The 13156-nt window shown below is 34.2% G+C and overlaps 1 protein-coding gene across 5 annotated transcripts in view; it reads left to right on the top strand.

The window, feature by feature from the left end:
* Positions 1-13156, top strand: part of LOC134540773 (mRNA-capping enzyme) — a 46411-nt gene that overhangs the window by 20189 nt on the left and 13066 nt on the right. For 3 of the 5 annotated variants that reach the window (XR_010076507.1, XM_063383689.1, XM_063383688.1), the window contains exons 9-12: positions 3687-3822; positions 5184-5309; positions 10575-10760; positions 11937-12037. Coding sequence is in view for 3 of the 5 variants with exons in the window: in XM_063383689.1 (XP_063239759.1) it covers positions 3687-3822; positions 5184-5309; positions 10575-10760; positions 11937-12037 (549 nt within the window). In the remaining 2 variants the exon portion in view is untranslated. The remainder of the gene's footprint in view (positions 1-3686; positions 3823-5183; positions 5310-10574; positions 10761-11936; positions 12038-13156) is intronic. The other 2 variants (XR_010076506.1, XM_063383690.1) reach the window with 1 other exon arrangement.

The raw sequence follows: 13156 nt of genomic DNA, 5'->3' as shown, positions 1-13156 counted from the left end.
TGTAACGGGACAATGCGTAACTGGACACTTTTTTGTGCATGCAGCCGGCGTTCATCGATTTATTAGACATTGTCACGTCAAAAAGTATTCAACAAAAAAAAATATCCACATCTCTGGTAAAATAAAGACATGGTGGCTACATGTCGAGTCCCAAAAGAAAAAAAATTATGTGTAATGTTCAATTTTACTTCGGCAGGAAATTGGCTGCTTGCTTTATTTGAAGTTTTGGGTTTGATATAAAGCTTTGTGAGGTATGCGAAGCTACGCATTTGTTGTAAAGCTTTAAAACATCGGAAGCCAATGATTTTCTCACGAAAATGTTTACTTTTTTTTTGTGTTATTGTCTATGCTGTATAACGGTTCGTTATATACAAAAATAAACAGATGTTCAACGCCGATTGCAATTTTGTTGTTTTTATTTTTTTTCAAATAGAATGCACAGACGAATCCAAACACTTTCAAAAGAGGTTATTCACTCATTCCACATACATCTGCCCGTCGTAAAATGCCCGCAGTTCGCGTGATGAGAATTAACAAAAAAAATAGCGTAGATTAAGTCCTTCAGTAATGTTTTACTGCAAGTACACGAAGATGGTGCGACCTTGAACAGGGCCGCACCCAGCGAAAACGAATTTCGCCCCGAGCCAAAAGCCTACGAAGGTGGCCGCAATTTCTAATTATGTCCGAACGAAATATAACAAATAATTAGGTTAGTTTAAGAATAGGCCTGGCTCCGACCACCAACGTGAAATTATCTCTTCTAAATACTTCTACATCATCTGCGAGAAGCCACAGAACGCGACCTACTGGTGCAGCAATCGACGGACAACTGGTGAAGTCCTGCCACACTCTCCTCCACGCAGGGAGTAGACGTCACATGACCTCACTGACCAATCACACGCACGCTTCTTTCACGCTTACAGATACAAACCAATCACAGAACAAGTTACAATACATGAAAAAAACTTGTACATACAGAACTCTGGGCTTCCCCTGATCTATCTCTTTTCAATTTCACATCGAAATCGGGGACTCCCATTCTCGTTCTCTCTCCCACACCGTGAGAGAGCAGTTATCACTCAGTTCCCACGCAGTGGGGGAATTACCGTTTTTATCTCGGTTGGCGGGGAAGCACTGTTTCTTTCTCACTTACACTTACAGGTCTCTCATGCCTCTCTTTCTACACATCACACCAGACACAGTCCCTTGTTTTAGACTCATTCCACACATTAATGAACATTATAAACAGCAATTATAATACAAATTACAATCATTTAGAAATAACCTGAAAAAGTAGGCCTAAACAGGCAAAAATCTAGTACAGCGGCTCATTTGTGAATAATTACATAAAAAATAGTAATGATTAAAAATGTCTAATAAAATAATAAATACCTTCTTAAAAACATAGCAAGTGAAAAATATCAACCCTAAAATATATAACAAACGGTAAAATATCATTAGAAAGACTTTTTTAAGAAATATTTACATGCATAAAAATAGTATTATTTAATTAGGAGGGCAGGGTTCTGCAATGTTACAGCTGGTCACTTAAGAATTCAAAATAAGGTGCTCCATTTGCTTTTATGCATGCTCGGTATTAATATTATGCACAGTAATTGTACAATATTTATTGAATGATGTTATACATATAGCCTAATTGTTTAATTACCGTATTGGCCCGAATATAAGGCGACCCCGAATATAAGGCGACCTGCAGTTTCAGGAGGCCAAACAAATGTAAAAATAATTTTTGGTAGAAATTAATGTGAAAATTCATTAGACATACATTTTGTGTTGATAAATCGTTTTTGCATTTATGTATAACAATTAATTTATATTTATCACTTTACTTATTTAAAATAAGTTTGAATGGCCTACCCTAAAAGTCAAAAGAAAACAATTAGAAAATATTTACACTTTTAAATATTACACTAGAAATTTTTTCGTGTTTACTCTAATGAAGCTGCATAATTGTCATCTTCAGAGCTGTTTATTTGTCTAGAGCTCGTTCCCCGCCGTTCCACCGATGTGTGATTGTTCATTTTTCACAGTTTACTGTATCTACGAATTTAAAATTTTTACAATGGCTATTAATCACTCTTAAAATACAGCATTTAACTTTCCGTTTGACTTAAGCTACGTATTACCACAGAACAAGGTGTATTACTATTTAGTAGTGTGTTTAACGTAAAAAAAGCAAACAAAGAATGCATCTTGCCGGAACAAAACAAGTGGCTAGCTGACATGATGAAGCATACGGCCATGAATAACTTCGGTTACGTGACCGCGTATATTTGTCCATATTACTCTCTGACAGAGAGAGTCTGTTCTATGAATTTGAAAGAATAATCTATTATAATTATGAAAGGTTTTTACATAAATAAAGAGTGGATTATTAAAATAGCTTTTGAAGCAACGTACCAAATTCCTGTTAATATGGCGTCTTCGAGCGTGTTCGGCAATGTTCGTTTTACAGCAAAGAAATATTGTGGAAAGACAGTTGGCAGCCGTGAATTTCCATACATTACATCCGAAATGTTTGTAAACGTAAACAATCGTTCTGAAAATAACTGTGATATTTTAGTACAAATATTTCAGTTAAAAATCTGAAGATAAATTACCGTAAATGTTAACACGCGATTGTACACAAAGTACAAATATGAATTGTGAAATAAAAGGTTGCCATTTTGAGATGCTTCAACATTCACGTTTTTACTCAAGAACAAATATTTTAATTTTCAACTTCAAACAATTGTAAATTACTGCAATATTAGGTGGATTTATTGTTTTTCCCCGTGTGAGGTAACAAAGTTTTAGTTAATATAAAAAATCGTGAACGTTTTGTTAAACAATGTTTCTACTGTAGCTTTCAGCTTGGAACTAATGTTTGCGGTTCTGATGTCTTGGGTGCGAAAATAAGGCGACTTCCAATTTTTGCATCTCTCGTTTATGTAAAAATGGTCGCCTTATATTCGGACCAATACGGTACTTAATCAGTTCAAACATTACAAGTGTTAAACATAATTTTTTTACTTCAATCCTGTATTTTATAGAATCAGTGTAATACAGTTTAAGCAATTCAATAAAACTTCGCAACATTTTAAACATTTGATTTGCTGTTAGCTTCACATCAAAAAGAAAAAAAAAAGAAAAAAAAGTATTATTAGCACAGGCCTACAAACTGGATTAGTAATTTTTAACACCAGCCTACATTGTAATCACAAATTCATGTTCAGTTGAAAACACATTTTTTTAAATCATTAATTAGATTTAAGAGAAACAATTAATGAATCAAAAGTGTACGAATTGATTCATTAATTTTATGCAAACGTAATGTCAATCAGTAATGTGTTTATAAAAAAATAGTTATTTAATATTTTAAACTGGCTTTGTTGGTTACGTGAAATTGATGGAAATAACAGTGTCAACAGTGTATTGTGTAGTAAAATGTTTTATGGTCAGTTTGACATGTTATGTGGGGTTTAAATGTGTTTATATTTATAGTTTATGTAATTCAAGTTGTGTTGCAAAGGTTGATTGCTGAAACGAGGAAATGATGTTCGGTTGTGACACGGGAAAACTCCGGGCATTTTTTTTTTTTTTTTAGAGGAATAGCGTGGAAACCCTTGTAAGTGCACGTAACGTTCCACTGTGGCACAAAAGAGTGTGTGTGTTTGTTTTCGTAGGTACATGATGCTGATTCTGGGAGACCGCGAAATATATTTCATCGACAGGGACAACTCCGTCTTCGAAGTGACGGGGCTGAGGTTCCCGCACCGCAAGGACTTCAACAGGCATCTCACCAACACTCTGCTAGACGGGGTGAGTGACGCAGGCTTGCCACCCGAATGTGAGTGATCCGGGTGCGGTTAATACGCTGTAGGGGTTAAAAATACCACAATTTAATTCTCGTTCATACCGAACATATTGTACTCTACGTAACTTTAATGACGTCATATACCGATTAATTGGGAATCACGATAATAATCAATTGTCTAAACTTAAAAATTTATCCTCTTTAACTTGTCGCTCTAGTCACATGTTATATTTTGTACTATCCATTTTTCTGTATATTTTGTGTATAGTAAATGTATTCACTGAGGTGTTTAATAATCATGTAATTAACATTTCGCTAAGTAATGTGTCATGTTGTCTTGTGCTTTTGGTATTTATGTAATTTCTGTTTTCATGTTTTGCGTTCATCCTGTGCTGCCTCTATTTGTTGTGATAGTGTTTGTTTTTACTTGTTTCGTGTCATGCCCACCTCTATAAAGTCTCAAGACTGTTGGTGGGCGTGTAACAATTTTAAATAAATAAATAAAAATAATTGTGCCATTCATCACTTCTTTAAACCACAGACACAGAAATAACTCCTGACTATTTTATTTTTGAAGTGAAACTTCTTTGCTCAGGGATTACAATTTTTCGAGAGTTATGAAAATTCCGATCGCACGAATAGTCAGGTGCGTGGTGGGGGAACCAGTAGAGGAGGAGAGTGCGTCAGCGGTGACGCCACTCACAACGCATGCACTAGCGGTCGAATTGGATGATAGCATGGGGGGGGGGGGGGGTTTAGAAAATCATGTAGCAGTGATGCTATGGAATTCTCGTAACTCTGTTCATGTTTGTCTACTCCTCAGTTTTCGTAATGGCTAACAATTGAAGCTACCACATTTATTATATTTAAAGTAGGTATATGCAATTAATTTTTTTTTTTCATTTGTAATCATATCCGCATCTTTACTATTCTCAACTATTACCTACTCGTTCAATAAAAAAACTACTAATAATTTATCTCTATCTATACCTAATAATAAGTAAGACGCGTGGACCCCACGAATATACTGTTTTTTTTTGTCAGCTATTGAGATTACAAGAGGATTTCATGTTGTGATTCAAGACGAAAAATGCTGTCAAAACATATTGCGTACGTAGTTGGTAAATGTTAGTATTAGGGCTGTGTCAATTTAAGTAAATAACTTGCAAAGTTGTGAAAATTCCTCAACATTACAAGTTTACATAAGTCATTCTATGAAACACTTGTAACTGTATAGTTTAACAAACCTGGAACAATTAACTGGTTAGTTAGGAATTGTACCTTTGTGATATAGGCGTCTTTTATTATTATTGTTGTTGTTGTTGCTGCAAAATGCTAATGTGGGTTAAAATATCTTCATTTTCAGGAGATGGTTATTGACAAAGTTGGTGGCCAGAACATCCCAAGGTACCTGGCGTACGACATAATCAAGTTCGAGAATCAAGATGTTGGGAAATTACCGTTCTACCCTGTGAGGTTATCCTGCATAGACGTAAGTTACACAGCTCCGCTGTTCACATGAAAGAAACTAGGATATATTTCTAGCAAATAGAAAAAGATGATTTTTTAAAAAAAATTTTTAATTCGGTGTACTGACACTAGACCTGCGCGAATGTTTGATATTTCGTACACAGGGTGTCTGTAGATTGTGAGTCATTAAAAAAATAACTGAACTGAATGGTCATGCAAGTCACGAACCTTTCGTTTGCGGCTGCCGCTTGAAAATTTGAATTTTTTTTTAATGCTTAAATTCAAGTTATAGTACCACATTTAATACAAATAGTTGGAGATGGAGCACTTAAATCATATAAAAATCATCTCTGGAAAATGTTTTAGATTCCAATTAAAAAATTTACGTGTACCAGCAAAAAGTATAATTTCTTTGTTATATTAAAATTTACTCATTATATACAAAAAATGGCTCTAAGATACAAGAAAAATTGTAAAAACCTTTTATTAAAAGATTCTAAAAATAAAATAAATAATATTTTTTTTGCATTGAATTAAATTTAAAATACTGAATGAATTACAGTCAAACCTCTATCTATCGTTTTTCAGGGGACCAACAAAAAAATTCAGTAGATGCGGACATTCAATAGATGTGGACTTCACTCTTAAGAATTTTTAAAAAATAATATTTAACCTCAAAATTAGTGTCAGAAATATGTCAGTTACTTGTCATTAAAGTTAAATCAGTTGAAAAATAAATAAAAATGGAAGTATTTTACTTAATTCAATTTACACTTGCAAAAAAAAAACATAAGCACAATAAATCTACATGGAAATTAAAGTCGTTTTCAATATCCTGAAGTCTGAAATATGTTTACTCATGTCATCAAATGTAGAGCTGTCCTGAAGAAGCCGATTTTGCCAATATTTAATTGAATCGGCATTTCTGCCGACTTCCGATACGCTTGTTAATTTTCGGCCGATATTACTGAAAAACGAGAGAGACTGCCATAACCTAAAAATCCACGAGTACCCTTTTCAGTTTTCGTAGTAGTACTGCATTATTTCAGATCGCATTATTTCTTCGCAACATGTGCCAAACGTACATATAAAAATTTAACATCCTTTTTTTCAATAATGTTCTTTAATTTTAATATGTCATAAATAAATACATCACCGTCACGGTAAATAGACATCTCGGTTGTTACGGTAACTACAGTGCAAATGTGGTAGCTTTCGTGCTTCTGTAGTAATTATGGTATCGACAAAGAATCTTTAGTTCTTTTTATGGTAATTATCTTAGGATAACAATTGGGTTTGTACTGTAGTTATGGTACATCATCCATATTTCTTCGTACGTTGTTGTTCATTTGTCTTTTCTTCATATTTACGTGCTCAATTACTTGGCTGCAGATTTAAGGTGATAGTTACTACTGTATACTATCATTACTGTTTTTATGACGGTTTCTTTCTAAGAAATGGTTATTTCTGCAAAATCTTTATGGTTAAACGATCATCTATTATAATTTATAGTGACGGGACCACATATTTTGAACGATCAATGCGGACAAAAAGATAATTCGAACATCGGTACAAGCGGACTTTTTTAACCTTAGTTGTATGGCAATTTTGCCGGGACCGTAGAAAGTATACGATAAACACGGACAATCGATACATGCGAGTTCGATAGATAGAGGTTTGACTGTATCAATTGCCTTCAAAATTTATGGCTGCTGTTTCACACTATCCTGCATAAATATTTACAAAATGGGTTTGTTGTGCAGTGTAAACATACATACATACATACATATATATATACATACATATATATATATATATATATATATACATATACATACACACACACACGCACGCACACACACACAGAGATACACACACACACTAGATAATGCCCGGCATGCGTTGCAATGCCTCGATCAATTTTTTAAACATATACTAAGCATCTCTCTTTATCTCTCTAATTCTCTATCTCTCTATGTATATCTCTATAACTCTCTCTATCTTTCTAACACACTTTCTGTTCAAACGTTTTAAATTTGAAAATATTTACAGGAAATTTCCCTGAATCTGATCACAGCACCCTCTGCCGGGTCGAACTGAAATAAAAATAAAATATTTCTGAATATTCGATAACGCGATAACAGCGCTTTCTACCGGATCCAATGTAAAAACATCCAACGTAAAACAACTAAATTAAATTTAATTAATTAAAAATATTATTTATCGGATTGAATTGTGAATCTAAACCATTCTTGAATCGACACTTTAAAGTGGACCCGACAGACGTTGTCCTAAAATTATATATTTTTCTAAATAAACTATAAATTAAAAAATATAAAACTTAAATTTTAAATATACTTTAAACTTTAATTACTATATGCAATTTTTATTTTATAAATGTTATAATTTATTTTACAAACTTATATTTTTATTTTTAAAGAGGCGTTCAATATGTCATAAGTTGCATAGAATAAAATGAGAACTGACAATTTAAAATTGTAGGTTAAGTTGATTGGTATTGAATGTACGTGTATGCATCATTAAAATTACGAAAAAATAATGTTAATTACTCACTTCAATACTGCACCTCACAAATTTGCACAATATATATTTTTAATTACACTTTAAAATATTATTTCAATAAATAATAATATATTCTCAATAAGCAATTCTATTTTAATTTTAATGTAATAACAACAATCCATAGAATCCATCCAAAGATTAACAACACATAAATAAATACACAACACACACATGTATATACTGTAAACCTAAACCATTCAAAGATCAACAACAATTTATAAATAAAAAATTAATTAAATAAACATTTTCCAGTGGACCAAATTGTGAATCTAAACCATCCTCGAATCCCCGTGAACTCACACAAAATATTTCATCAAAATCGGTCCAGCCGTCTAGGAGGAGTTCAGTGACATACCCATATATAGTGAACAGTAAAACAGCTAAATTTCAGTTGATGTAATTATTTGCAATGTGAAAATATTTTTGGTAATTTTAAAACAAGTGACAAAATATAGTTTCCTACTACTGCAACAATAAAAATCAGTTTAAGATTAAAAGAATTTTGTTTAGATATCTGTTTTTTATCATATATAAGTTAACCATTAAAATGAAATATATATTGCAATTGCACGTGTATATCTTTTAAAAATATAAATAAACTATAGTAAAAAAGAAAATATTTAGTTTCCCCCTTTATGATATTCACATGGGGTAATAGGCAAATACTAAAGAAATAAAAAACTAAGTTCTTGTATTTTGAGCCAGGGTGTTAACACTGTTAACTTTCTAGAAAGATAGGGAGAGCCAGGAAAACCAGGAAAATTATTCAGTATTTTGAAAATGTAATGGAACTTCCTCAGTGACATCACTCAAATAAATAAATAAATAAAATAAATATATATATATATATATAAGATGGTTTTTTAACCCACGATCGGGCGCACTATAAAAAGTTCCGCGATAGGGCGCGCATTGAGCATTTTGCTCACGGCAGCAACAGTTATGATTATTCTGTCAAAATGCGAGATTTTAGTTAAATAACATAATTTATAAACTAGAAGTTTCAAATTATGATTCAAATGAAAAACTTATTAGTGTTTAATGCTGAAAAAAATATTTACACCTCTATAATTTGCACTTTTATGAATGCACTGCAATGCGTATCTTGTATTGTAGTATTAAATCATCACTATATTTTTTAAAGAAACAATTAAAGAAGTTCACATAAAATTCAACTTCGCTACTATTTATAATTATTATTTCTTGCAAACATCCTTCGTGACTTTCATCTATAGTAATCTAACATAAAAAATATTGTTAGGTAAAATCCACATTTGAAGTATCGTAATATTGAAAAAAAATCTAACTAAAATACAGCCATGCTGAATAGCTATAGAGGCCCTAGTAAAACCTTTATAAATATAACTTAAATCAACATAATAATAGGTAAATAACTCGCAAGAGCTAATTTTTAGTCTGTCCCTATAGATCTCATTGTGTCACATTACTAGTGCCTTAGTCTTCATCACTTAACACCCAAACATCAAAACAAACCGCGCGAAAAGTATCGGGGATACACGAGCGACATGCACAGACTATAATAACACTCGAGAATAGTCGGATGCGCATTTTATAGACGTTCACACCCAATACGCGGTCAACATACGCTATCGGGCGCGCATAGAGCAAACTGCTCACAGAGTGAAGGTAGCTGACTTTGAATGTTGACACTTTCGATTCCTATGTGTATTAGGGGCTATGAATGGCACAAGGCGAATCACAAAATGCCGACTTGAAGGTACCAAGAGACCCGAAGTCAAATGTGAAGATTTCATGAAATGATGTACGATTATTTGCTGACCGTGAGCAATTTGATCATAGTGCGCCTGATCGCGGGTTAATGCAAATATCTCAGAATAATGTAAAGAAAAGTTTCAACTAAAATAATACTGACGCCACAGCTTTGGTTCATTGTAGGTTAGTGAAGTAAAAAAGCTTAGAAATCATACATATTTTTCCAAAATAACTATATATTTTTTTGTAGGTAGTTTCTAAATCTTTGCTTTAGTATTCTGTCATAAATTCTCGGAAAGTAGTACAAACCAACAAATTTGTGTGCAGATAAATACCTTTGAAGCATATTCTGGTTTTATCGTTAGTTATGTTATGTGTGTTTATTAATTGGAAAAAAAAAATCATTTCTAAGGCTCTGTGAATTTGATATAGAAATAATATGAAAATTGTGATAGTTTGGTAAATGTTAAACCTTGTTGGTGCCATGTGGCCATATCACGGTCCCGAGGTCCACACAAATCGTAGGATCTTGGGTAGTGCAATGTGGCCATATCACGGTCCCGAGGTCCACACAAATCGTAGGATCTTGGGTAGTGCAATGTGGCCATATCACGGTCCCGAGGTCCACACAAATCGTAGGATCTTGGGTAGTGCAATGTGGCCATATCACGGTCCCGAGGTCCACACAAATCGTAGGATCTTGGGTAGTGCAATGTGGCCATATCACGGTCCCGAGGTCCACACAAATCGTAGGATCTTGGGTAGTGCAATGTGGCCATATCACGGTCCCGAGGTCCACACAAATCGTAGGATCTTGGGTAGTGCAATGTGGCCATATCACGGTCCCGAGGTCCACACAAATCGTAGGATCTTGGGTAGTGCAATGTGGCCATATCGTGGTCCCGAGGTCCACACAAATCGTAGGATCGTGCCCATCGCCGGTGTGTGTGTGTGTGTGATCGATCCGCAGAAGGAGATCGTGGCGCCGAGGCACGCGGCCATGAAGGAGGGCCGGATCGACCGCGTCAAGGAGCCGTTCAGCGTGCGCATCAAGCAGTTCTGGGACGTGACCCAGGCCCACCGGCTGCTGGACGACAAGTTCTGCCAGATGCTGTCGCACGAGCCGGACGGCCTCATCTTCCAGCCGTCCAAGGACGTGAGTTGCGTCCTCGAAAATGTGGGTCGGTTTACGGATGATAAATCTACGTGATAACATCACAAGAAAACATTGATGGAAAAATTGCGTACTTTTTTAATTTTCAAATATTTTTACAGTTTTTTTTGCAAATTTAATTTATATATATACACGAACAATTAGTTAAAAAGCCCGCCTTAACCTGTTTGATATTATAGAAGATTTTCCTCGCACGGTGGTTGGCCAGTTCTTGCATTCTCGGCTCCTCAGACGGAACGTGACAATTTTTCGTACGTGCAGCCGGTGTTCATCAATTTATAAGACGTTATCACGTCAAAAAAAAATTATAATTATTACAATATTTACCTGACTAACGCTATGATTTTTTACCAAAACTAGGGAAACTAAAAGTAGGCTAGGTGGTTTCATTACAATCAAAAATCTTTACCTTACCATTAGGAACAGCTGATTTGAAAAACTACACGCTCTGCCTCTTGAACGTGTCATGTGTGACACTTTTGACTAGGCATCTGCGAGCAGAGGTTTTTCAAATCGAGTTACGTTATTTATGTAATCATGAAAATTTAATATCCAAAAATAATTCAATTAATCACAACTGGCATGCTTGTTGTATAATTTCCAAATTACTGACTCTCCCGAAAACTGTGAAGACTGAGATGATGTGGCATCCATCTCATCTCACACTGAAAATTTTATTTTATCTCGCAACGTAAAACCTGAAATCTGCAAACCCTGTTACAACCTTGCAAATTCTGAACGCAATAGGTATTGGTATGCAATGTTTGTTCTGTCTAAAGTGTCACTGATTTTCTCGTCAATTTATTTTAAGTTCATACAACATATCTTATTTCATGTGGGGTGTTAAACACACAATTATGCTATACGTTTGATACGTAAGTTCTCAAACCTAACATGAATTAATTAATTTTTTCAAAAAGATTTTAAACTTTTTGTTATGATATAGGTTTTAGCCCTAGCTATAAGAAAACAGTTACCATCAACCATGAAAAAAGGAGGGGGGGGGGGGAATTTGTTTTTCCCACCTAAGAAGTTTTTTTGTAAGACAGTCTCTTGAAGAACGTCTTAAGAGAGGTTTCCCTGCAGTGTCTTTGGTCGCCCGTGTGCGAGTATCACGATGGTGCCCTTGGTGACTGAGCGTGGTGCTCGTGTTGACAGCCCTACACGGCCGGCCGGTGCGTTAGCGTGCTCAAGTGGAAGCCCCTGTGCCTCAACTCGGTCGACTTCAAGGTGAAGATCGTCATCGAGGAAGGACAGGGGTGCGTGGCGGTGATCAGTCGGTCAGGAATAAAAAAAAAAAAAAAAAAAAAAGTGGAATTTGGAACTTTATGGAAAAAAAAAAAACAAAATCAGGAAGTTCACAATTCCAAATTTTACTTTCTTTCTGAATGAAAATAATGGAAATTCAAGCAGAATGTGTTACATTGCAAGACCCTTTAACCTCCCGTACTTTGCAGAGTAGTATCTTTATGCCTTGATATCCTTTAAATAACGAGTTTATCAGCTGATTATGTAGCCTCAAATTCATAGTGACCTAGTTTACCATACTTGTAGATTGTCATTTATATATATATATATATATATATATATATATATATATATATATATATATATATATATATATATATATATATATATATATATATATATCCTTGCAATTAATTATCTTTAGTATATTAATGCAAGGTCAATTACATAAACATGTACCTAATGGCCAGAAAACATGACTACAGTGAAACCTCTATTTAACAAATCTCAAGGGACCAAAATTTGTTGTGTTTGTTGTAAAGGGGTTTGTGAAATGGAGGTTTCGAACGATATATTTCTAGTCATCATAAAGCTTTACATAAATGGCTAGAACTGTCTTTCTAACTGTTTAATACGATATGAGGAATTAAACATGAAAAAGTACATAGAAGTACATGTTAAATAAGGTCGAAATAAATCACTATCTTGTCCAAATCATCATTTTTACATATTTTCACACGTTTTCGATTTGTATCTACCAGAGAATCGTTGTTTTCTATATGTTCCCGTTTGGATAATATGGTCGAAAGTGTAGACGCCGTGATATCGAAACGTTTAGCTATATCACTTTTTTTTTCCAACTTCATCAACTGCATTTAAAATTGCTAATTTTATTTCATTGTCAATCTGTCGCCGCTTTTTAGGATTAGAATTCATTTTACAGTAGTACCGTGTTTATTTCCGTAACTACGTGTGGAAATAAATAAACAACAGTGAAAACTGAAAAAAAAAATGGAAATTGTACTACACCATAGATAAAAATATTTGCGTGTGCGCATATTTAACCATAGAAACGCAAAATATACTAGTGGTTTGTCTTGCCAGAGCGATGGTATGGGAGGTTTCCACCA

Source organism: Bacillus rossius, chromosome 17, assembly GCF_032445375.1.
Source record: "Bacillus rossius redtenbacheri isolate Brsri chromosome 17, Brsri_v3, whole genome shotgun sequence".
Classification (NCBI taxonomy): Eukaryota; Metazoa; Arthropoda; class Insecta; order Phasmatodea; family Bacillidae; genus Bacillus; species Bacillus rossius.
This window is presented reverse-complemented; position numbering and strand designations above follow the sequence as displayed.